Here is a 26,211-nt window from a genome sequence, read left to right on the forward strand (position 1 = left end):
TGTGTTGCCTGGGTTCATAGCAAGGTAACACGAGGTCCATAGCATATAGATAGTTGCTTTGAGGCAGCATGGACAGCTTCCAATAAAACTATCCTGGCAGGAATAAATATGTTCTAAAGAGATCCTTATCCTCCCTTTGACAATCACACTATTCAATCAGTGGACCCCCACGAATTTGGAATTTCCCAGGAAAGGAAGGAAAAGAGTGAAGTGGCACCAGCTGGAGAAGGGACTTGTCTCAGGGAATGAAATTTTACAGTTATGGCAATTAGTCAGACCACTTTGCCAGAGAGACTGAAACCAGGATGATAATGGCTAGGACCCAAGACTGCTTAGTAATCATACTTCTTGTCCTCTAAATAAACCTAAACCTATGTCAGAACCCTAAAAATCACTTGGGAGATAACTGGATTTCATTGTTCCTCTGCTTAATGTTGCCACGTTGAATAAATCTTTTTTTTTCTGCTTTCACTATTGCATTGTCTACTTAATTGATGTATTTAGAACGAGCTGCCATGCACAGTGTTTTTAGGGCTGCCAGAGCCCATTCTCTGATTCTAATAACTCTAGTAACAAATGTGGAAGTTATTCTCTTGAATCTAACTTGAGAGATGAAGGGGTTGGGGGAGGTAACTGAGGCTGGATACAGCAAGTCTCACACAGGATGCAATATCAATCAATATGAAAAATCCAGAAATATCAATCAAGTCAACAAATTGGATTCAATGTCTACTCTGGCAGACTCCAAAGGATTCTCTGTGGACAAAATACTGTAACAATCACAGGGTAGATATAAATCAACCACATATAAGATTGTGGTAAGTGCCAAGCGGTGGTGGTGCACAACTTTAATCCCAGCACTCCTGTTGCAGAAGCAGGCGGATCTCTGTGAATTCAAGGTCAGCCTGGTATATAAAGTGAGTTCCAGGATAGCCAGGGCTGTTACACAGAGAAACCCTGTTTCGGAAAAAAAGGAGATTGTGAAAAGCATAAATAAATAAAGGAAATAATACTGAGGAGGCTCCCTTGGCTAGGAGTCAGAAAAGCCTTCCATGAAGACTATTCTGGGGATAGTATGAGAAAGGTTCCTGTTATTTGGGTCCACTGGACCTTCCCTTTGAAGGTATTCTGTTCCATATAATGCAATTTAATCACGAGTGTCAGATCCATAGGCCCAGGCTCGGGTATATATACTAGGTGTAAGGTCCAAGGTTGTGTGGAACCCTACTGGACTGGCTCCACATATACCTGGTCCTTAGCCTTGCCACTGACTTTTGCCTTTCTGAGCTGCTTCTTCTCCATTCAAGTCTTGGAGGATTCTGAGTTTTATTACTAGCCTTATGTGTTAATGCTTGTGAAACAATTCTTCTTCTCTTGACTTCAGTGGCTCCATTGCAAAAGTGGATGAGATCTCCATTTGGACATCAGGCTCTCTCCTCAGGAAAGGCAAACCAGGCTCCCCACTTGTCCTGGTTGACTGTACCTTAGCCTGGAGCCACATGAGAAAGGAGTTACAATTGCGGGATTGCCTGAGTCAAAATTTGCCTGTGTTCATGTCTTTGCGGGCACTGACTTGATTGTTAATTGCTGGCTATAGGCAAGATCATCCCTGGGTAGGTTGTCCTGAGCTATATAAGAATTCTAGCTAATGGCCCTGGAGTCATAAGACTGAGATACAACACTAGGGAGAGCAGACCCTGAACCTTGCCTGGGTAGAACAATAGAGCTAGCCCTGCACATAACGGACATATGAGTGAGCCAGCTGTGAAGTTGTGAGCATGGGAGAGTTGTTCCCACTACTTGTCTGTCATTTGGTGATGTGGGTAGGGAAGAGATGTCCCTCTTACTCCTCACTCCTTACTGCCTGTGACGGGTGGGGGTAAGGGTGACCCTCCCCCTTGCCAGCTGCAGCGCTTGGGAAGGTGTACCCTGCACCTCGCCTGGGCAGCACAATAGAGCTGACCCTGTTGGTGGAGGTGTGGATGAGCCAAGCCTGATGTTGTGAGTTTGGGAGAACTGTCCCCATTACTCATCTGTCACGTGGCAACATAGGCAGCGGGGAGGGGGGATACCCCCCATCAACACCTGAGGCAGGTGGAAGAGCTAGTCCTGAGGTTGTAGGAGTGGGAAGCTGTCCCTGCCCTCCTCAGCTGCAGCACTTGGGAGAGTGGCCCCTACACCTTGCCTGGGCAACACTAGAGAGCTGGCCCTGAAGGTGTTGGTGCGGGAGAACCGACCCTGAGGATGTGAAAGCAGGAGAACTGGGCCTCACCCCTCACTCCTCCTTGCTGGGGGTGAACTAGCCAGGGAAATTCTAAAGAGCTCACCCTGGCAGTGAGGACAGGGGAGAACTGGTGGGCTGACCAGCCCTGCAACTATCCAGACTCAGAACCTGGGCTTTACATTGGCCCACTCCAACATCCACCCCACCTGTGATCTGCTGGAGAACAGGGTCCTGTGGACCCAGGGCTGCAAGATCTCCCTGACAGGGCAGTGGGATGTCCAGGAAGACTGGGGTGAGGGTCCAGTGTTGATGGTTTAGCAGAGACCAGGAGCCTCAAACCAGGCCAAAGACTCTTTGCAACGAACACCTACATATAAAAAGTGTATGGATAAAATGGTTTACTGTGTGACTCACTGTGTCACACTGTAGCTTCCATAGCTTCCATGGTGACATTTTCCCCTTCTCCCTTTTTCCTCCTTTTTTTTTTCTCTTAAATTTTATTTGTTTTATTTGGGCAGGGGAAGGAGATGGGCGGGACCAGGAGGCATGATGTGAAAAGCACAAAGAATAAGCCTGCTTTTGAGCCAGAAAGCAGCATTTCTCCATTGTCCCTGCTTCATTTCCTTGAAAGTGACTGGGTTTCTTGGTCAGAGGTAATTAATGCTTTATGAATAGCAAACAGATCTGATTTCAGGTTCTAGCCTTGATTCCCTCAGTGATGGACTGTAACCTGTAAGCTAAAATAAATCCTCCTCCTTTTATGTTGCTTTTTTCCAGAGCTTTGCACCCCCACCCCCACCCCAGCTTTGGCTGGCCTGGAACTCACAGAGATCCTGCCTCTCAAGTGCTGGAACTAAAGGCATGAACTACGACATCCGGCCCTTGACCAGAGAATTTTATCACCACAGAAATGAAACTAGAACAAAACTACATGTATACACTCAGCTCTGGCACGTCTTTCTTTTCTGTCTGCTGGGGTCTGGCATTTTGGCTTCATCTTACACCAAAGAAGCAAAGGCCCGGAGAGGTAAGAATTTCTTTATCCACCCAATAGAGAATGTCAAAGCTGGTTTTAGAACCTGCCTTGAGGTCCCATCAAATCATAAGCCTCCCTTTATTTAACCAGAACCTGCTTGTTCCCTGGCACTGAGTTACTTCAGATATTCTTGCAGGCCAGTCTCACCCCTTGCAAACCAGCGAATGGAATCCCTTCCCTTTAGCACAGACAAGGGCTTAGTGGTCAGCCAGCCTCCCCCAGCCTCTGTCACCTACCCTGACTATGGAACAGGCCCACGCTAGCTAGCCTTGTTCCTTCCTTGCCTGTTCTTGGGAATGAGTCTTGTTTTCATATCCTCCCAGTCACACAAAACCATCTTACAGAAGTGTCATCCACGGTTGTCTGCAGATGAAACATGGGCCTCTTGCTACATCCTTTGCTCTTCTCTCCCTCCATCCCCTCGCACTGTCTTCCCTTTGATAGTTGTTATCCTCGGTTGTTCATTCACTAGACTAGTCTGTCTGTCTCTCTATCTCCCTCCCTTTCCTCTCTTTCTTCCCTTCCCCTCCCCTTCCTTCCACCCCCTCTCCTTCCATCCATCCCTCTCTCCCTCCCCTTCCTGCCGCGCCCGCCCTTCCTCCCTCCCCCTCCACAGCATTGCAGCATTCGCCTACTGCAGCTCCCAGCCGCCGCCCGTATCCCTCCGGCCTCCGCAGCCCCAGCCGCCGCCAGCACCATGGCCAGCACCGTATCTGGTAGGGCTCGGGGGCCTGGGGTGTAGTGGGACCGCGGTGGGTCTGAGCAGAGGCCTTTGTCTAAGCGGAGGCCTTGCCCTACGCAGGAATAAGTTACTGACTCCGTTTTCCTGTGTTGAACCTTATGCATGGCTAGGCTGGGCTGGCCCTGCAACAACGGGGGTCCGGAGCTCTCAAGGGCTGGAGGGGACTCGAGTGCTGGGGGAGTAGCAGTCGGATGCGGGGCAGGAGCCGCGCCCTAGGCATCATTGCATGAAGTCGGGCTCCGGGGCGAACTGCCCCTTCAGGCGCTGGGGTGCGGGGCCAAGGTGTAACTGCGACAAAGTGGCTCTGCGGATTCTTGCCTGCGGATAAAAGTGCCTGCGGTGGCATTAGGAGGTCCTTCCCCTACGGTTCCAGCGACCTTGGATTTCAGTGCTATTGAGTCTTCGTAGGGAGTCGGGGGGGGGGGGGCGGGGGAGGTAGGACCCTCCGCAGAAGCCCGGACCTCAGTCCCTGAGAAGTGGGGGGGAGGGGCAGGAGAACACAGTAGGGTACCTCTGAACCGCGCGGGGGGGCAAGGTTTGAGTCTGCAACAAGCGAGGCTTCTCCACCTCGATTCCCCTCTGTGACCGCAGCAGCTGGGACCACCCTCTGCGACTACGCTAGGGCCACCTGCCCCAGCCAGAAAAACCTCCGCCCTTTGCGCCGCTGGGTGTTAGGGGAGGAGAGGTTGTTGCATTTCCAAACCTTTTCGGGGTGTGGTGGGGTCTGCTTTCGTAGGGAGTCTCCTACACCTCAGACTGCATAGAGGGTCGAAAGCATGCGGAGAAGGCTCCGGAGTGGTTGCTGTGGCTCCATTCCTGACCTGAGAACCTAAAGCTGGACAGCCCCTCCCACACTGGCTGTCCCGCCCAGTCCCCAGCCCCAGCAGGGCTTCGTCTTTTTTTCTGGGCGTTTGAGACTGCGTGACATCCCCCCCCCCTCCCCACCCCTCCTGACCTTGCTTTTCTCAAAGAACCACAAGCTCTTGCTGCCTTTCCCTTCCCTCAGCCCAGAAGGCTGATCTCGGCGGTCAAATAGGTCAACGCGTGGTTCTTCCACACCTTGGCTTTGGCCCTAAGTACAAACTCCACCCATCACGCGGTCCCGCCCTGAGCCCACCCCTCATGCCCGGAGAATTTCAGTATCATCCTAGGAGGGAACCACGTGTGTAAAAGACCCTTTAAGCTCCAACTCCAAAAACATGGACCCAATCTCAGCTTTGTGCTATAGCCAGACCTGGCCCATCAGCCCCAGGTAAGGTCTTCCTTTTGCTTTTTGTCTCTAAAGTACCAGTTCCTGGTCAGTTGTCCTGTTGTGCTCACCTTCCTTCAACCAGATCATAAAGCAGGCCTTATCTGTGATCACTTCTCTGTTTGCTCCTTGAAGATCTGTCTTCTGGGAAGACAGTTCCTCATTGTCTCTCAGACTGAGAGATGCCATACCAAGGAACGTCCATTACCACAGGACACCGTGCCCCTGGCTGCAGCTACAACATATGGTTCAACTTGCCAGTTGAACACTTATTTTTCAAACTTTGACTTCAGGGACCCTACACTTCTTTCCAGATGCTCACACCTGCCAGGCTGGTACTGCTTCCTGAATCCCTGCCAGTCTCCCCCATGCTGAACGGGTAGTTATCTGGAAGACAGCCTACTGGTACAGGTTCTTAAACTTGATGTTATCTGCTATGAACCTGCAGTCCTTTCCCTGTGAATGTTTCAGGCACAAGCAGAAATGGCCTTTGAGCAACTGTCAGGCACCAGGTTCCTGGCCTGACCTATGAGGATAGTCTATCAGGAGTTTGTATACAAGATGAGAAATGAGAATATGGAACATTAGGACTGGCAGGGAAGTAGGTGCTAGCAAGCTCAGACTTGAAGGCAACAAAACTCCTTCTCTCTGGCTTCTCTGGTCCAGGTCTGTCCTGCCCTAGCCAAGACCCTCTTCTTATTCCTTTCCTCCTGTCTCCTCAGCACAAGACTGACCTCCTCAAGATATACGAGATATCTACTGGCTTGTTGCCATTAATCTCTCAAATCTGTTAGTTCTTTATTACTTGAGCGGGAGCATGCCCCTTTACCTCCTTTCTTGGATTAATCATTCATAGCACAAATACATATAGCACAAATACATGAGTCTCTGTTGTTTATGAAAAACAAAACATAAAATGGCTAGGTGTAGCCGGGCGATTGTGGCGCACGCCTTTAATCCCAGCACTCCGGGAGGCAGAGGAGACCAGCCTGGTCTACAGAGCTAGTTCCAGGACAGGCTCCAAAGCCACAGAGAAACCCTGTCTCAAAAAACCAAAAAAAAAAAAAAAAAAAAAAAAAAAATCCTTTTTCCCTTAAACGAAGCTTTTGTCAGGGTATTTTATCACAAACAAACAAAAAAAAATGGCTAGGCGTGTTACACTCAGGAGGTGGAGGCAAGATGATCAGGAGTTTAAGGCCAGGTTTTGCTAGGTAGTGAATTCAAAGTCAGCCTAGGCTACAGTTTACCTTGTCTTAAAAAAAGAAAAGCCAAAAGGAGGAAGGAAGAAAAGAAAGAAGGAGGGAGGGGTTAGAAGAAAGGGAGAAGAAAGAAGGCTTAAAGCAAGGGACTGGAACAATGACTCGGGTAAGAGCACTGGCTGATCTTCCAGAGTACCCAGGTTTAAGTCTCAGTACTCACATGGCAGTGGCCCACAAACCTCTGTAACTCCAGTTACAGAGAAAAATGTGCACCCATACATATAAAATAAAATAAATAAAAGCATGAAGTCCCTTTGAGGCCTGCCCCTTTCTGGCTTTCTCTTTTTTTCCTTCTCAATTCTTCTGAAGACAATGACGAGCCTTGCCTTGCCCACTCTGAGGTTTCTTTCTGCCCTGTCTACTGCCTCATGGGCTCCATGCTGCTTCCAAAAAAATCTGAGTTATTAGAAAAATTTAAATCAAAACAGCATTCCCTTGTGTTTGTAATGGAAGGACAAAACTTACCATGAAAGCTTTGGCCATTTCTACCCCATATCCTTAATTCTGTGCCAACTCCTTTTTTCTTCTGAGACAGAGTTTCTTTGTGCAGTCATGGCTGTTCTGGAACTCGCTCTGTAGAGGCTAGCTTTGAACTCATAGGTCCACCTGCCTCGGCCTCCCTAATTCTGGGATTAAAGGCATGTACCACCACTGCCTGGTCCAACTCAATTTTTAAAAATTACTGGGTAAAACTTGTTCATAAAGTTTCTGGTCTATCTAAATGTTTGTCTATGTTCCTCTTGTTGGTTCCCTCAAAGGGTGCTAGTAGGTAATCAGACATGGAAGCTGTCTTCTTCTTCTTTTTTTTTTTTATTTTTGTTTTGTTTTTCGAGACAGGGTTTCTCTGTGGTTTTGTAGCCTGTCCTGGAACTAGCACTTGTAGACCAGGCTGGTCTCCAACTCACAGAGATCCGCCTGCCTCTGCCTCCCGAGTGCTGGGATTAAAGGCGTGCGCCACCACCGCCTGGCGAAGCTGTCTTCTTCTTCCTCCTCCTTTTCCTTCTTCTTCTCTCCCTCCTCTCCCTCTTCTCTCTCTTCTTCCTCCTCTCCCCTCCTCCTCCTCTTCTTTTTCTGTGTCTGTCTATCTAGAGACCTAGGTCTGAGACTTGGATCCTACCAGACTTTGGGAATTGCTAGAATGGAGGGAAAAACAGTGCTCATCTAAAAACTGCATTTCAGTGAGCGTTGCTAGTGTCACCCCAGTAGACTAAGACCTAGCATTGTCCCCGTGGAAGGGAATAACTGTACTGGGCTTGAAAGATTCTTGGACTTTACCAAAATAGTAGTCTCCGAGGAGCTGGTTCACAAGTGAATGGAATCACAACAGTAAGATTATTATCATTTTTAAAGTAAGTGTCTCTTCAAGCTGTGGTGGCTCATGCCTTTAATCCCAGTCCTCTGGAAGACCATCCAGGAGGCAGAGGCAGGCGGATCTCTGTGAGTTCAAGGCCAGCCTGGTCTACAGAGTGAGTTCCAGGATGGCCAAAGCTACACGGAAAAACGTTGTTTCAAACAAAACAAAAAAAGCCACCCCCAAACACAAAAACAAACAAAACCCAACAACAACAACAACAACAACAACAACAATAAAACACATGCACACAAACAAACAAAAAAGTGAGTGTCTCTTTTTTCCCATCTGGGGTCAGGATCATAGCATCAGGCTTCCTCCTTTTCTGGTTGGGTAGCAGGGACACTGGATGGTGGGCACTTGATCTAGTAGGAAGCAGTGGATTTGTAGGGCTGAGTGGACATCTCCTTTGTGTTTGTCCTTGGTAGAACCTGGGCTGCAAGCCTACCTGAAAGGGCAGTGAGTGGATGTCTGGAGAGAACGAAGATTCACCTCAGAGTGGTAAATGACGCAGAGATAGTGTCTGAGATGCTAGTTTACAGCTAGGTTTACAAGCCAGAGACAGATCCCCTACAGGTGGGAGTCTCAGCTATTGGGAGTTGAGGGCAGGAGGATTTGAACCAGAGAGTTAAAGGCCATTTTGAGCAATATATCAAGATCCAGTCTTTGAGGAAGGGAAAAACAGAAGGGGGGGGCAAGAATGAAAGGGAGGGATATGGAGAGGGTTCCCTACATTTGTGCTTGTCCTGGTCATGAGAATGGTAGCAGAGACTCGCAGATTTCTGTGAGTTTGAGGCTAGCCTGATCTACATAAGGAGTCCGAGGAAAGTCAAGACTACATAGTGAGACCCTGTTAAATAACAACAAATGGAAAAAAAAGATACAAAGTTACATGTAATCCTAGAAATGTATGCTCTGAGAAAGAAACAATTTGAACACCTATAACCAGAGATACAGAAAGACTCAAAACAGCTGGGCATAGCGGCTTACATTTGTAACCTTAACACAGGAAGTTGAGGCAGGAGGATTATGGGGAGCTAAATGCAATGCCATCCTGGACTGGAGTAAAACCCTGTTTAAAACAAACAAACAAACAAGTAAAAATCCAGAAAGAAGGGGCTGGAGAGATGGCTCAGTGGTTAAGAGCACTGCCTGCTCTTCCAAGGGTCCTGAGTTCAATTCCCGGCAACCACATGGTGGCTCACAGCCATCTGTAATGAGGTCTGGTGCCCTCTTCTGGCCTGCAAACATACACAAGACAGAATATTGCATACATAATAAATAAATAAATAAATAAATAAAATTAAAAAAAAATCCAGAAAGAAAAAGACACAAGAGGGGTTGGAGGGAAGGTTCAGCGGTTAGGAGCACTCACCGCTCTTATAGAGAACCCGGATTCAATTCCCAGCACCCACATAGCCGTTCACAACTATCTGCCACTCCAGTTCCAGAGGATCTACACCTTCACACAGACATACATGTAGGGAAGACATAAATGCAATCAAAATAAAAAAAATTAAATAAAAAAAGACACAGAATAGTGACTAAGTAAAAAAAGACAGGACAGAGACCCTGACATAAATGTTATAATTTGCTCAGACCAATCAGAAAAAAAAAATACCTTAAGACTGGGTGTTTCTTTTAAAAAGTAGATTTTTTTTCTCTATAGACTAGAAACTCAAAGTCAAGGTGCCACTAGGCTTGCTTGACTAGTGAAGGTTGCTTCCCCATCTGTGGGTGTGTCCTTGTGACCTCACGTGTTGGAAGAGCTGAAGGCTCCTGTGCAGTAAGGTCATTAGTCTCATTCAGGAGTCTGTACAAAACAAAACACAAAACGTAACCCAAAATTGTTTTGATTTTCTCATTTTAGACAAGGTTTTATTCCAATTTGTATATTTATGACCTGCTCACCTCCTAATGTGGGAAGGGAACAACATTCAGATCACAGTAGGAAGAGAGGAACATACAAAAAGTATTCAGAGACAGGTCAGGCACAGTAGTGCACATCTGTAATCCTAGTTTTGGGGAACATGAGTTAAAAATATCTGCCTGGTGTACATTGGTGAGTTCCAGGTGTACATTAATGTCTCAGAACAAACAGAGGCAAGGTGATGCACACTGGTACCTCCAGCCTTTCAGAAGCAGAGGCAGAGGATAGAGTTCAAGGTTGTAGTGTATTTAAGGCCAGTCTGGACTACACCAGATCCTGCCTCAAAACAAAACAAAGCGAAAATCAAATATGTACTAGATAAGAATGGTCATGGTTCCAGCTCACCTTGACTTCACGTCCACAGCCTACAAGGAGAAGATGAAGGAGTTGTCTGTGTTGTCGCTGATCTGCTCCTGCTTCTACTCACAGCCTCACCCCAACACCATCTACCAGTATGGGGGTGAGTTCCCACGCAGCTGCTGGCCCTGCTCGGCTAGGACATGGCCATCTTTCTTCTCGACTTCTGGTAATACTGTGGCCTGGCTGGCTGCTGCAGAGAGTCATCCTGGGGGGAGGGACCCCCTTCTCAACCCTGTTGGGATGTGTGCTGGGAGAAGGCCTCTCATACCACCTGTATCCCCTGGCTAGGCCTCCTTAAGTCCCCATCTGGTCTTCCCTGCAGACATGGAGGTGAAGCAGCTGGACAAGCGAGCCTCTGGCCAGAGCTTCGAGGTCATTCTCAAGTCTCCTTCTGACCTATCTCCAGAGAGCCCTGTGCTCTCCTCTCCCCCCAAGAGGAAGGATGCTTCTTTGGAGGAACTGCAGAAGCGGCTGGAGGCAGCTGAGGAGCGGAGGAAGGCAAGGACTCTCCACATACATTTGGCATCACTGCCCAGGCTCTTTGATCGGAGCACTCGGCTGGGGAGTGTAGGACTTGCTGCTGAGGATGGGATGGGATGAGATGAGAAAGGATGGTGCTGAGATGGTGGCAAACATAGGGCAACAGGAACCACATTCTTGAGGGGGACCTCAACTTTGATCCTGGCAGAGGGAGGTCAGGTTGTGTCCTCCAGGAGGAGCCTTGGGGACATAAAGCAGAGGCTAGCACCCCTTTCAAGGCAGAAGAGTGAGAAGAAAAAGTCTCACATCTAAAGACCCTTGGTTGGGTTGGTTATGTAGTTCAGTGGAGCCCTGGGAGATATGAATGGGGCTCCCAGCCCCTCCTCATTCTAGCCCCTTTGAAACTGAAACACAGAGAACAAGATTTGTTCTAGGATTGAAATCCCAGAGGCAAAGTCAACGGGACAGGGGAAATTACTTAATTCAAGCACAGTAGAACCCAGGATCAGCAAGTTTATCTTGAAAACTGATGTACCTATGGGTGCCCAGCATCATTCAGGAGGCAGCCTAGGCCAGGAGCTAATCACCCTAGGGATCCTATACACCTGATTACCCATTATCCTAGACACTTCTTTCCCCAGCAGGATAGGGCAACGTAGCACCACAATGTCCCTTCCCAGATCCCAGTGGACACTCTCTTTGCTGAGCAATAGTGGAGAGCTGGGACCTAGCTGATCTAGCTGCATCTCTACCAGCTTAGTGTTCAACCTGGAGTTGTATGGGGAGGTCTGGAGAAGCCCCACAACTTCAACATCTGTGGGCTCCGGAATTCTCAGTCCAACAAGGAGACTCTGTGGCTAAGCCATTTTGGTTCACCTGGCACTGGAGCGGCTCCTGGCAAGCAGAATTTTCAGTGCAAAAGCCCCAGAAGTCTCAGGCAAACTGGGATGGGACGTAGGATAGTATAAGGCCCCTAAGCACAGAGAAAATAGTGCCAGGGACTTAGAGTATCATGTGGAGCTGGGACGGCCAAGTGAACGTACGGTTTGTCTAGCGATTGGATGCCTTACTAACTCCTAGCTCTGCACAGACGCAGGAGGCTCAGGTGCTGAAGCAGCTGGCCGAGCGGCGTGAGCACGAGCGCGAGGTGCTGCACAAGGCGCTGGAAGAAAACAATAACTTTAGCCGCCTGGCGGAGGAGAAACTCAACTACAAGATGGAGCTGAGCAAGGAAATCCGCGAGGCTCACCTGGCAGCACTGCGCGAGCGGCTGCGTGAGAAGGTGGGAGCGGGGTTGGGGGCATTGATGTGGGGGGCGTGATCACTGCTGGGCAGGTTCTAGGTGTGGGATCCGGTCTGTACACTGAGTGAAAAGGGGGTTCTAATAACGTCTTTCTAGACTTTTCTTTTTAGTTGAGCACTTCCCTCAACGTTGGAATCAGGCCCAGAACCTGGTCCTAGTGAGACGCCTTTAACAATCACAGTAATATATGGTTAAATTAATTATGAGGCGCTCTGAGGGAATTTGCATTCTCATGGGGCTCAGCACCAAGAGGGGATGGAATTTGTTTACGCTGGGGGTAAGATGCCCAGTTCCTTGTCTGATCACTAAGCCCAGTGGCTCCGGCGCTCCTGGAGTGCCGTGATGCCTGCCGCCTGTATACATATTGAAGTTCCTTGGGGCATCCTTACCCTTGACCGCTCCTCAGGGCTTCTCTGCCTGTCTTCACAGGAGCTGCATGCTGCTGAGGTGCGCAGGAACAAGGAGCAGCGGGAGGAGATGTCTGGCTAAGGAGCATTGGACCCAGCAGCGACGAGAATATTTTCGGGTTTTGTTCTTGTTTTGTTCAATTCTGTCTAGATGCAAATTTTGTTCCTGCTCCTATCTGCTCCCTTGCAACTCTAGCTTCCTGCTTCTCTTCCCACACTCTGAACTGTCCAGTCCTTATAATGTGTCTGACTTTGGACTCTCTTAAGGAGTTCCCTAGGCAGGAGATATGGTCCCCTGTTCAGATGCCAGGCCAGGCGCGGCTGGGGCTCTCTTGGTGGCCCTCTTAGTGGATGTGTTGGCAACCTTAATAAATCTAGTGGCAGTGGCACCGACGTGTGGATTCTCATTCAGGTTCTCAGACTGGGTTCTCAGACTCCCAGTTTCTGCACGGCCAGACAGTGGCACCTGCCTGTAATTTTATGGGAAACTTTGTGGAGAGACTCTGAACAGAAGATGACTGGGGACCCCAGAGTAGGTTGGGTCTGCTCTGTCATTGCTGCCAGCCTGAAGCCTGTGAGCTGCAGAGCATGCTAGAGCTGGAGAGTGAGAGTTACAACATTCCAATGTGTTTGCACAGGAATCCTGAGGTCACCCAGGCCAACTTTAGAGCCTATTGTCATTGCACAAGGGCTGTGGTAGAGTATTCTCTCACATGAGTTGGTTTGGGGTAGGCGTTCTCCACCAAGGGCCATGAGCTTCCGTGGCTGGGAGAGTCATGGGCAGCATGGACATGTCCTACTGTCTCAGAAGTTCATGTTCTTCGCCACACCTTGGCTGAGGCCTTCTGTGGAGGCCACCTCAATGCCCCTACCCCTCAGAGGTTTTATAACCCTTTGGAATCCTGTAACCTTTTCCCTATCCTGAGCTCTAATCCAAGAATGCTCCTGGACTGGAATTTTACTTCACTTGCTGGCAGGCATGGCCAGGTGTGAGAAAGTAGCTGCCATGAATTTTCAGGGAGTTCTTGGGGGTGGGAGGTTCCTTAGGACCAGTTGCCTGCAAATTCAGATACTGGAATGTCTAAATTCCCAAGTCACCCTTTCCGTATCCATCCTGAAATTTCTTACCAAAGGCAGAAAGCCTTGCTTAAACATCTAAGCAAGGTCCTTTCCTCTCTCCCAGTCCAGGGGCTCCAAATGTCCCAGTGGTGGCCTTTGAAGATGGTCACCTGCTTGGACATACTGGGGCAACTTCTCTCTTTCCCATGCAGCCCCACTCTGTCATTGGGTTCCAGAAGTGGGGTACCTTCTGACCTGCCTGGTACAAGTGTAAGGAAGACACACGACATGTTCTTTAACAACCCAGAACATGGCTATAGCCATGGGTGCTCTCATCAGAGGGCACTGGGAAGGGTCTTCCAAAGTCTATCCAGAAAACACAGCAGACACTGGACGTTTCAGTGGCTCTGGGGAAATGGTATAATCACAAGAGGAAGCCACAGTCAGAACCTTAACTCTACAGTGCCCACAAGTGGCTTTTGTGGGATTCAGAAGGGGAAGAGGAAAAGGAACTGAGACTAGATTTCTTCTTCTTTTTTAAGATTTATTTATTTGCCAGGCAGTGGTGGCGCACACCTTTAATCCTAGCACTCCGGAGGCAGAAGCAGGCAGATCTCTGAGTTCAAGGCCAGCTTGGTCTACAGAGCGAGTTCCAGGAGAGGCTCCAAAACTATAGAGAAACCCTGTCTCAAAAAAGAAACAAAACCAAACCCCAAAACACATTATGTAAACAGTGTTCTGTCTGCATGTATGCCTGTAGACCAGAAGAGGGCACCAGATCTCATTACAGATTATTGTGAGCCACTATGTGGTTTCTGGGTGTTGAACTCAGGGCCTCTGGAAGAGCAGCCAGTGCTCTTAACCACGGAGCCATTTCTCCAGCCATGACGAGATTTTTTTTTTTTCTAATGGCAGCTCTTAAGTAGTCAAAGCCCATTGTAACATGCACCCATCTCATCCATATAGTGAACTTACAAATTAAATTAATAAGAAAGAGACCCTGATCCCAGTGGTGGTGGTGCAAACCTTTAGTCCCAGCACTCAGGAAGCAGTAGCAGGCAGATCTCTGTGATCTGTGTAGGCCAGCCTGGTCTACAGAGTGAGTACCAGGACAGCCAGGGCTACACAGAGAAATCCTGTTTTGAAAAAAACAAAAACAAAAGAAAGCAAGAAAGCAAAAAAGGGAAGGAAGGAAGAGAGACTGAACCAACAAGATGGTTCAGCAAGTAAAGACACTTGCTTCCAAACTTGATGACAAACAGGATTCACGTTGTAAAAGAGAAACAATTCATACACCTGTCCTTTGAATTCTGTAAGCATGCCGTAGCATGCACACTCACACATACGTACACACAATAAATAAATAAATAAATGTAATTTTAGAAGATATTCTGTGTTTAGAAATAGCTGTGTTTCCCAGTATGTGTCTGTCATCTCTGAGCCAAGGAACCCTGTGAGGTCACTGTAAGGGAATGCTTCTATTGGATACAACTCCCGACTGACACCAGCTGTCAATCATATTTTAAAATCATGATTGTTTTGAGGAGTGAGTGTGCCAACACAACACCACAAGAACAAGATGGAGTCGGAGCTGAGCCTGGCTGCTACAGGGGCCACCCCTGCTCTCCCAAAAAGGAACCTCTCTAAGTCCTACGGATTGGGGCTTTCCAACTGGTCAGCTACTGCTGATAGAATCTGTTCTAAAGTCTGAATCAAATTCTGTCTTGAGGCTCAGTGCTTAAGGAATTCCTGAAACGGAACTGCCTGACAGGGACTTGCCCCATAGCTCTGTGGATTTGTTCCTGGTCACCACTAGACAGCTGGTTATTCCCAGCTCCAGGGAATGAGGAAATACCCTGATTGATCCTGTCTCCTTAAGACCCAAACAGCACTGGGGATGCCATGTGCTAAAGAGGACACATGCCTCTGCTCAGGTTCGTGTGGGGGCCTCCAGGCTAATCTCTACAAAGATATCTGCTTTCCACAGCTCAGGGAGAAATACAAGAGTAACATCATTTGTGGTGACATCATCCCTCCATCTCCTGCCCAGGGAGGATGAGTCGGTCAGAATGTAAGATGCTGGAGGAAACAGAAACTTGAGGATTTTGCAGGAGTGGATGGGAGGAAAGGGGTATACTGGAATATCATATGAAGATGAATCTGCCTGCATAGGTTCTGGGGATCAATGTTGTATATCCCAGAAAAGCACACCTAGCTCTGGCATAGCAGATCTGATCTTAGGCCAGAACTTCTTAGTTTGAATGTTAGGGAATTGAGGGAACTTGTAAGGCATCAAAAGTAAGATGGTGCTTGTGACAGTCACTAGATGGAGCTTCCAGCAACAAACAGGGATGGGAATCCTTCAGAATGATTCCATTTTTTTTTAAAGCAAAGAACAGACATAAAAATGGGACCCCTATGGGAAGCTGGTTGGTGTATGTATCACCTATTACTGTATAACATATTACCCCAAGGAGCAACTAAAAACACCATTGTTATCTTAAATTTCCATAAGTACAGGTCCGGTTGCTGAGTGTCTATGACTTAAGCTGCAGAGAGAATGTCAAGAGTCTCGGGTCCTCCTGAGGGTGCCCTGGTGTTAAGGGTCCCTTCCAAGAAGGACTGATTCCACTCATGCTAGCAGGACATGGGCCACCAGTGAGCTGCTTGATGCTAACTCCCCCAGAGTGAGCCATCAGAACAGGATGGGAAAGAAGATGCTTGAACCCATTTCAGGAGTCACTCACTTCCATTTGCCAGAACTGAGTCAGTAAGAATAGAGCACACTCAATGGAGTGTCAAAATTTTGTGGTCCTATTTTATTTTATTCTTTCTTAGACAAAGTTTCATTGTATAGCTCTTGCAGACCTGGAAATCATACCAGAGTTAGTCTTCAATTCATAGAGATCCACCTGCCTCAGCCTCCCAAGTGCTGGGATTAAAGGCGTGTACCACTACTGCCTGGCTGTGTTGCAGGGTATTAGAGAAGACTCCTTGGACATAGGCTGAAGCTAATAGAAAGTCTTTATTACCTGGTTGGCGACTACACTGGGTGTTTGGGAACCCAGTATAGCCCTGAGCCTTCTTTAGGGTTAGCTTTCAAGCACCAAAAAAAAAAAAAAAAAAAACACATTTTGGGTTGACAAAAATCAGTCAACAAGAATGGTTGGCCAGAAGTGAACTACAAAAGCCTAAAGCAAGGTTAGTACATTCAGAAACTTTCCCGGAGCTATGGATTCTGATGGATTAGGCCCTTGTTTTTGTTTTGGCAAGTGGTGTTGTCTGTGTGCTGAGTTCATGGCCTGGGTGGTGCTTCCATCATGGAGTCAGTCATGCTAAGGTCTGAGCTGTTAGAGGGTTCCTGTTCTCTCCTCCCACCGTGTGGGTCCCAGGGATCAGACTCAGGCCGCTTTTTTGTCTGTTATGTTTTGTTGAGACAGGGTCTCACAATGTACTCCAGGCAGGCCTGGAACTTCTAATCTTCCTTGGGGCCCCTGATGGAATAAAAAGGAGAAAGCAAACTGAGCATCAGCATCTGTCATTCTCCACTCCCTAAATCTGGACGCAGCGTGACCTGCTGTCTCGTGTTTTTGCCACCATGACAATGGATTGCACCTACGAACTGAGCCAAAATAACCCTCCCTTCTTCAGTTGCTTCTGCCACATATTTTCTCGCAACAATGAGGGAAGTAACGGATACAGTAGTTATCCTTAAATGCTGAAGACATTTGCTGATAGTCGGACAGTCATATCACACAGAGCATTGCTTTTTTGGGGGGGGATTTCTTTTTTTTTTAAAGACATGAAATTATCTTCCTTTTTTTTAAAAAAAATTTATTTATTTATTATGTATACAATACTCTGTCTGTGTGTATGCCTGAAGGCCAGAATAGGGCGCCGGACCTCTTTACAGATGGGTGTGAGCCACCATGTGGTTGCTGGGAATTGAACTCAGGACCTTTGGAAGAACAGGCAATGCTCTTAACCACTGAGCCATCTCTCCAGCCCGCAAACCTTATTTTAAAATGTAAATCATATCATTAATTGACAGTGCTGGGAGTGGAACCAGACACTCATGCTTGTAAGAACATCCAACTACTGAGCTGCTACATTCTCCCTCCAAAACTCAAATTCATATAAATAGTAAATAAAATTAGTATCTCATATTGGGCATGCTTGTAACCCCAGAACCGGGAAGGATGAGACAGGAGGTAGTTATTAGTTTAAGGAGAGCCTGAAAAACATAGCAAAACCCGATTTCAAAAGACAAACATTCATATACACAAACAGACACACACATATGCACCATATATACTGAAATGTGGACTTGTACTGTGGCTGGATAACATANGAAGAACAGGCAATGCTCTTAACCACTGAGCCATCTCTCCAGCCCTTGTGGGGGTTTTTCGAGACAGGGTTTCTCTGTGGTTTTGGAGCCTGTCCTGGAACTAGCTCTTGTAGACCAGGCTGGTCTCGAACTCACAGAGATCCTCCTGCCTCTACCTCCCGAGTGCTGGGATTAAAGGCGTGCACCACCACCGCCCAGCTGAGCCTGCTTTATAATACAGTGTTGGATGGGCATCTTCGAGATGTCTCAATGAGCCAGGTGTGAGGGTGCACACCTTTAATCCCAGCACTCTGGGAGGCAGAGGCAGACGGATGGATCTCTGTGGGTTCAAAGGCAGCCTGGTCTACAAAGCGAGTTCCAGGATAGCCAGGGCTGTTATACAGAGAAACCCTGTCTCGAAAAACAAAACAAAAAAAGACCTCTCAATGGATAAATGTACTTGCCACACATGGAAGCAATCCTGATGACTTCAGTTCAGTCCCTGGAGCCCACGTAAAAAAGTGAAAGGAAGTTTTCCTGTGTTACATGTCACACAATCACACAATCACACACACACACACACAAAGAAAAGCAAAGCACCGGATGTCTTAATTTATTATGTATAGACAAACAGAACCAACAAATATAATTGAACATAGAATGGGGGACTTACTAGATTGACATACAGGATGTGGTTTAGGTAACCCAACAATGGCTGCCCTAACACTGGAGAAACAATGAACTGTTAGCTGCTCCATCTACTCGGCTGGGAGCCTCAGTAGTCCCAGAAGATTCTTGGAGAGCCACTGGTCTTCAGTTCAGGCTGGAAGGCTGAAGAAGCTGGGTTCTGATGTCAGCAGCAGTAACAATGAGAGTGAACTTGTCCACAGGGAAGATGAACTCACCAACAGGACAAAGAAGCAAACCAGCAAAATAAAAGCAAACGTTTCCCACTCAGTCCTCTTTTTGTGGCTGGTGCTAGAAGCTGCTGCCTACAATCAAGTGGGTCTTCCCACTTCAGCTAATGTAATTAAAATCCCTTGGGCTAGAGCAATGGCTCAGTAGGTAAGAACACTTGCTATTGTTCTTCAGAGGCAGGTGCTTGGTTCTAAGCACCCACAGGTCAGGAAGTTCACAAATGTCTTTAACTCCAGATCCTCTGATACCTCTTCTGGCTTCTGTAGGCACCTGCACTCACACACACATACCTACATGTAGACACACACCTACACAACACACACCTACACATAATTTTAAAAAATATATTTTTTGAGATAGGGTTTCTCTGTGTAGCCCTGGCTGTCCTGGAATATTCTCTCTCTCTCTCTCTCTCTCTCTCTCTCTCTCTCTCTCTCTCTCTCTCTCTCTCTCTCTCTCTCTCTCTACTAGGTTGGCCTTGAACTCAGAGTTCAGGCTGCCTTTGTCCTCTGAGTGTTGAGATTAAAGGTGTGTGTCACCACTGCCCGGCAATAAAGAAATAAGATATTTTTTAAAGGGGAAAATCCTTCACAGCCATGGCCAGACGTTAGTTTTATCTAGATAATACCTAACAGGTGTACCCAGAGGCTTGTCTTTTAGTTGATTCCAGATAGAATCAAGCTGACAAGTAGGATTAACCATCACACTACTGACGGCACAGCAGGTGTGCAGTGAGTGTTCAGGACCACAGAACACATAACCAGCTGTCCCAAGACGTGAGAGTGTAGCATATCACACCTCACTAGCCTGGGAGAAGACCAAAATTCAGAGGCTAAGGGTACAAGGGCACAGCCTGGTAGTGCAGTAAGTGCTTAGCATGCATGAAGCCTTGGGTTCAATCCCCAGCACTGTAGAAAATGAAACAAAAATTACTGAAAATCCGAACTCCATAATATCACTTTTATATAGGATAAAGCCATAAGTTGCGTTGTAATAAGACTGGGGGACTGGAGAGATGGTTCAGTGGTTAAGAGCACTGGCCGCTCTTCCAGAGGACTGGGGTTCAAATCCCAGAACCCACGTGGCAGCTCACAGTTGTCTGTAATTCCAGTTCCAGAGGATTTGATGTCCTCCTGTGCTCTGTAGATCCTGAACATATACAGGGCACATAATCCACACAGCATGAACAGACACACATATAAATAAAACAAATACATTAAAAAAACAAGACTGTACCGAATGCCAGTCGGGCAAGGCCTGGAGGTTAAACACAAGACACAGAGAGACCAGGGTAATTCAATAGGAGATCAAGCGAATGCCTTTATTCAGACTTGGGAAGGTCCTTTTCTACCTAACTGCAGCACTAGGACCCCCGCCCAGGCAGGTGGGAAATTACCATATCAACAATGGAATGAATACAGGAACTTAACCAGATGGGGCAGAACGCTAGTCATCTGACTAGAAACTGTACGCGCCCTAGGAATAAGGGCTGAATGCTTAGTCATGTTGACCAGAAATTGTCCTCGAGATGCGCCCCAGGAATAAGGGCAGACCAGGGCCCTACACTCCAAGGCTTTTTTTGAATAACACCTAACTATACTTTTTTTTAAACAACCAGTCTTTCCTACTTCTGTGCCTCCCCCCAGCTATGTACTCTGACCCTCTCCTGGACTCCTACCATCTCATCTACTTCAAACCCGAGTAACTGGCTCTGATGTTCATTAAATACGTTTTTGATGACCTCTATGTAGCTTGGTGGTAGAGCAACCAAGTAAGTGTGTTGTGGGAACTCACTCCTCCAGTCAATAATAACCTTTAGGATACCAGTCCACTTTGGGCATGGTCGCATGTACTGCAAGTGCAGACAAAAAGTATGCACGGCCCCTTTTCCTGCTGGATTTGGTTTCCGGTTCCCAGTTCCTAGGGCATGCAGAGGACTATGGATTGCTACCGTTAATGTGAGTTTATCCCCAAATAAATAAACCTTTGTCATACTCCATTCTGGGCTATTGTGGAACTCTTTAATACTACCACATAAGTGCTCAAAATGCAGTGGGTTCAGTCCCTGGCGTCTGTGTGTACACAGACATGGAGGTTATTAAAATACTTGTAACTTTTTATTATAAGCTAAAATACACAGAACAGTGATTCCACATATTATTATTTTTTTTTTTTTTGATTTTTCGAGACAGGGTTTCTCTGTAGCTTTGGAGACTGTCCTGGAACTAGCTCTTGTAGACCAGGCTGGTCTCAAACTCACAGAGATCCGCCTGCCTCTGCCTCCCAAGTGCTGGGACTAAAGGCATGTGCCATTACCACCTGGCTCCATGTATCATTTACCCAGCTTCCCCTAATGCAAACATCTCATCATAACCACAGTCCAACTACTGATACCAGAAATTATCACTGGCACAGTATTAACCAAAGCAAAGACCTTATGCAAATTTCACCAATGTTGCAAGAATCTTTCTCCCTCTCTTTGTTTTTTTGAGACAGGGTTTCTCTGTGTAACCCTGGTTGGCTGTCCTGGAACTAGCTCTTAGATCAGGCTAGCTTCAGATTTAGAGATCTGCCTGCCTCTGCCTCCAAGTGCTGGGATTAAAGGCGTGTGCTACCATTGCCTGGCTGCAAGGATCTCTTGATGCCTTTTGCTTCCTGTCTCTAAAACCTCCCAGTTCTTCATTATTTTTTCCCCTATTTTAAAATTTATTTTACATACTGACCAGTTTCCTCTCTCCTTCGCCCACTCCCTTCTGAACACCCCCCTCCACCATTTCCATTCAGAAAGGGCAGGGCTTCCATGGGAGTCAACACACCATGGGACATCAAGATGAGGCAGGACCAAGTTCCTCCCCCTGTATCAATGTTGGGCAAGGCAACCCAGCTTAAAGATTGGGTTCCCAAAAGCCAGTTCAAGAGCCATGGACAGATCCGGATCCCACTGCTAGGAGCCCTACAAACAGACCAAGCTACACAACCTTCACACCTCATTTTGTCTTTTATGACCTTGTATATCTTTAAAGAGCATCAATCAGCTATATTGCTGATTTCACCACTGAGTTTGTCTGATGTTTTCTCAAAGATGGCTCAGGGTGGACATTCCTGGCAACAGAACCACAGAAATGGCTGTTTTGTTCAATGGCCTATTACTAGAACAAAGTCTGTCTGTTTGCCATCTAAAAGCCAAAACATTCAGGAAGAGAGATTAGTGGGAAGGGAATCATTCAAAGGCTGGCACCCTTGGAGGACCTGAGCGGATGGGAGGAGATATTACAGGACAGGACACCGGGCAGAAAGGCTAGATTCTGAGCAGTCTTCATCCAGTGTGTCCACCCTTTCCTTTATTGTCTGGTTAGAAGGTCACAGTAGACCTAAACTACATTTCCTGAGTCTAGTTTCTTTAGACAAACATTCTGCAAGCCAAGCATTATATTACACATTCCTATATACTTGCTAAAGCTCACCAGATGTGCTGAGTTTTGTTAAGTCTACAGAAAGATTTGGCAATCAACACTCTATTAGGTGCAGTTTGTTCAGAATTTAGAAGTTAGTCAAAAGTAGAAGCAGCTCTACAAGGGACAACTCATGAAGGAGTGGACATTGTTTCAAGATCACTTCACTCATTCCTATAATTTTTAAAACGTATTTTATTGAGCCGGGCATGGTGGCACATGCCTTTAATCCCAGTACTCTGGAGGCAGAGGCAAATGGGTCTCTGTCACAAGCCCACAAGATTATACAGCAAAGGTACAGCTGCCAGACCAATAGACAGATCCACGGGAAGTATACAGACACTCCATATGGAGAACCCAATTGCTGAGCTTCTGGAACACTTGTCCTTTTCATAATCACTGCCAATTCTGTAAAAGTCTTGTGGAATCGTGATGTTTCTCCCTTCCATAATAATCCAGCAATGTATAAATCATTCGTTGAGATAACCTGACTTTTTCTGTATGAGCAACTGGATACCGTACTTCCCCAAACCATGAAGCCCTGGTGTTAAAGCATTCACTCAGCCAAACCTTTGTTCTAAAAGTCAAATCTACGTGAGTTAGTTCCCCACAACTACCCTTATTGACAGGCCTGACAAGAAAGGAGCCCCAAGCAGGAGGCACTGACCAGACAGTATGTCTGCTCTTACTAACAGGTCTGGGTGGCCCTGAATTTAGCAGCAAGCTCAGGAAGGTGCAATCTACTGGTCTTTTGCTCCATCCTAACAAGCTATTAATATTCTGTATTTACCCTTCAACTTGGTTTCAATTAACATAAGATCACAGCCCAAGAGATTAACTGTTTATGCCTTTTCCCCTAGAGATACCAGAAAGAAGCTTGAGCCGCTAAACCAGCCGCAGAAAGAAATCAGCTTTCACCTGGGTGCTGGCAGGCACCCTGCTGGAGTTGGAAGCAAACTCAGCTAGCTAGGGCTGATGAAAATCAGGCACCTTGCCTTCCTCCCAAGACTTCAGGTTGCTATGATTACCAACCACTGGGAGAGGAAGCGGAACCACTCAGAAGGTGCCAACAGCGTTGCTGCATTTTTCTACAATTATTATTAACTATAAACTTTTAGTTACACTTAAGAAATGCAGTTAGTGCTGGGCGATGGTGGCGCACGCCTTTAATCCTAGCATTCGGGAGGCAGAAGCAGGCGGATCTCTGTGAGTTCGAGACCAGCCTGGTCTACAGAGCTAGTGCCAGGACAGGCTCCAAAGCCACAGAGAAACCCTGTCTCGAAAAACCAAAACCAAAAAAAAAAAAAAAAAAAAAATGTAGTTAGTGCATGAAAACTTCTTAAACTCTGTAGTGATTTAAAGGCCCATTCTTAATTCTCCCGATATCTGCTGGGGAGCTTCACAGCCACACCCTCTGAGATGGAAGAGGCCTCCCTTACCTGCGTTTGTGATTCTGTGAAATGCAAGCTTGATACTATCGTTACTGCCCGTGGAATCCCTAACTTCTGTGTGTATAAATACTGAAGCCTTGTCGGGAACAGCCCTCTTTTCTTCCTTGCCCAAGGAATAAAGAAACATGCAGAGGAAACGTGAGTCAGTTTGTTCTACTTCTCAGATTCCTTCTCCCAGCCTGTTTTCGCTTGCCATAGAATAGACATCCTGTTCTGGACCCTGAAGGGGGGCTGGGGTTGGTACTCAGTAGCTCCCGTTAGGTCTCAGTGAGTTCGAGGCCAGCCTGGTCTACAGAACAAGTTCCAAGAGAGCTAGGGCTTTTACACAGACAAAGTCTGCCTAAAGATCAGAGTGCAGAGCTAGCGGCACTAGTTAGCCATAGAGGCCAGGCAGTGGTGGTGCACACCTTTAATCCCAGCACTTGTGAGGCAGAGGCAGACCCTGGGCGACACAGATTTATCCAGTCTAAAAGAGAAACAGAGCCAGGTGGTGGTGGCTCACACCTTTAATACTAGTTCTTAAGAGTCACAGGCCTTTAATCCCTGCACTAGGGAGGTGGAGGCAGGAAGACAGGAGCTCAGAGCATTCAGTCTGAGGATCCATGCAGACACAATCTTGCCCACTTTGATCTGAAGGTCTCTCTAGTGGCTGGCTCCTTTGCTTCTCTGATCTTTCAGAATTTACACCTGTATCAGACTCAGGCTTTTTATTATTAAGACCAATTATTGTGCCAGGTGGTGGTGGTGCACACCTTTAATCCCAGCACTCGGGAGGCAGAGGCAGGTGGATCTCTGTGAGTCTGAGGCCAGCCTGGTCGACAAGAGCTAGTTCCAGGACAGGCTCTAAAGCTACAGAGAAACCCTGTCTTGAAAACAAACAAACAAAAGACCACTTACTATCTTTCCTTTTGTGGTTTATAAGTTTCGGAAAGGCAGAATTATCACCCAACAAGAGGTCCATGCTTTCATCCATGGATTATATGAATATGCTTGGTTCTGCACAAGAGGGATTAAAGAAGTAGATAGTAAAAGGTTACCAGATGTCTTAGGGGTCCTACTGCTATGAGAAAACACTATGACCACAAGCAACTTGAGGAGGAAAGGGTTTATTTTAGCTTTCAACTCTCAGGTCACAGTCCATCACTGAGGGGAGTTAGGGCAGGAGCTCAAGACAACTGAAACAGAGCCATGAAGAGATTCTGCTTATTGGCTTGTTCAGTCTGTTTTCTTATATACCTAAGGCCTACCAACCCCCCTTCCATCCTATGACATAGCATCACACCCCCCTTCCATCCTATGGGATGGATCCATCTCAGTCATTAATCAAATAAATGCACTAGCCTACAGGCAAATCTTACACAGGGATTTCTCAATCGAGTCCCTCTTCTCAAATGACTTTAGCTATGCTGACACAAAATCAACCAAGGTACCAGGTCACTGCCCCTTCCCTCAAGGTTTCTCTGTTTAACAGTCCTGGCTGTCCTGGAACTCGCTCTATAGTCCAGGCTGGCCACCCAGGACACTGTCTTTTAAAGTGGAGGTCTTTGGCTTTATTCAGATGGGCCCAAGATACTCACTAATAGGAGTCTTTAAAAGTGGGTAAGGGGGCTGGAGAGATGGCTCAGTGGTTAAGAGCATTGCCTGCTCTTCCAAAGGTCCTGAGTTCAATTCCCAGCAACCACATGGTGGCTCACAACCATCTGTAATGAGGTCTGGCACCCTCTTCTGGTCTGCAGACATACACACAGATAGAATATTGTATACATAATAAATAAATAAATATTTAAAAGAAAAAAATAAAAGTGGGTAAGGGAGCAGGACAGTTAAACTAATGCCTTTAATCCTAGCACTCAGGAGGCAAAAGCAGGGCACTCAGGAGGCAAAAGCAGGCAGGCAGATTTCTGTGACATCAAGGCCAGCCTGGTCCACAGACCAACTTGCAGGACAGTCAGGGCTACACGGAGAAATCCTATCTCAAAACACAAAAGCCAAAACAACAACAAGAAAAGGTAGGTAAGAGAGACAGGAAAGCGGGCTTCAAGGATGAAGGGTCCAAACCAAGTCCCTCTGGAAGCCATGGGAGGCGGAAAATGGTTCCCTCTGCTTCCTCTAAAAGGAACCAATCCTGTAACTCGGGCTTCAGCTCATTGAACTTGGGTTGGGCTTCATTTCTGGCCTTCAGAGGAAGGAGTAAGATAATAAACTCCTCGCCTTTAATCCCAGCACTCGAGAGGCAGTGGCAGGCGGATCTCTGTGAGTTCGAGACCAGCCTGGTCTAGAGGAGCTAGTTCCAGGAAAGGAACCAAAACCACAGAGAAACCTTGTCTCGAAAAACCAAAAAAAACAAAAAAAAAAAGAGAGAATAAACTCCTGTTTGCTGGGGGCTTTGTTATGTAGCCCAAATTGCCACTTATCTCTCAATCCTTGCTTCCTCTGTCTCCTACAGGTGTGTGACACACCTGACCTAAAAGTTGAATTTTTTAAAATATTTATTTATTTATTATGTATACAATATTCTGTCTGTATGCCTGAAGGCCAGAAGAGGGTGCCAGACCTCTTTACAGATGGTTGTGAGCCACCATGTGGTTGCTGGGAATTGAACTCAGGACCTTTGGAAGAGCAGGCAATGCTCTTAACCACTGAGCCATCTCTCCAGCCCC

At 47.0% G+C, this 26,211-nt stretch overlaps 1 protein-coding gene and 1 long non-coding RNA gene across 2 annotated transcripts; one reads left to right on the top strand and one right to left on the bottom strand.

The window, feature by feature from the left end:
* The first annotated feature begins 3,855 nt into the window (after positions 1-3,855).
* Positions 3,856-12,730, top strand: Stmn3 (stathmin 3). The gene is made up of 5 exons (XM_050151090.1): positions 3,856-3,976; positions 10,156-10,251; positions 10,474-10,649; positions 11,722-11,913; positions 12,364-12,730. Exons 1-5 carry the CDS (start codon positions 3,958-3,960, stop codon positions 12,421-12,423), a joined length of 543 nt encoding a protein of 180 aa, XP_050007047.1. The 5' UTR covers positions 3,856-3,957; the 3' UTR covers positions 12,424-12,730.
* Positions 12,731-18,329: 5,599 nt separating this feature from the next.
* Positions 18,330-26,194, bottom strand: LOC126507102 (uncharacterized). Its single transcript, XR_007593416.1, has 2 exons — positions 24,056-26,194; positions 18,330-23,958 (listed from the first exon to the last, which is right to left on the bottom strand). It is a non-coding gene; the product is annotated as an uncharacterized lncRNA (long non-coding RNA).
* Positions 26,195-26,211: the final 17 nt, after the last annotated feature.

This window comes from Alexandromys fortis, unplaced genomic scaffold (assembly GCF_014885135.2).
Source record: "Alexandromys fortis isolate MF-2015 unplaced genomic scaffold, M_Fortis_MF-2015_v1.1 scaffold_27, whole genome shotgun sequence".
Lineage (NCBI taxonomy): Eukaryota > Metazoa > Chordata > Mammalia > Rodentia > Cricetidae > Alexandromys > Alexandromys fortis.

Coding starts and splice junctions, on each gene's coding strand:
- Stmn3 (XM_050151090.1), top strand. Junction 10,252..10,473: donor CACCATCTACCAGTATGGGG/GTGAGTTCCCAC, acceptor TCTTCCCTGCAG/ACATGGAGGTGAAGCAGCTG. Junction 11,914..12,363: donor GCGAGCGGCTGCGTGAGAAG/GTGGGAGCGGGG, acceptor CTGTCTTCACAG/GAGCTGCATGCTGCTGAGGT.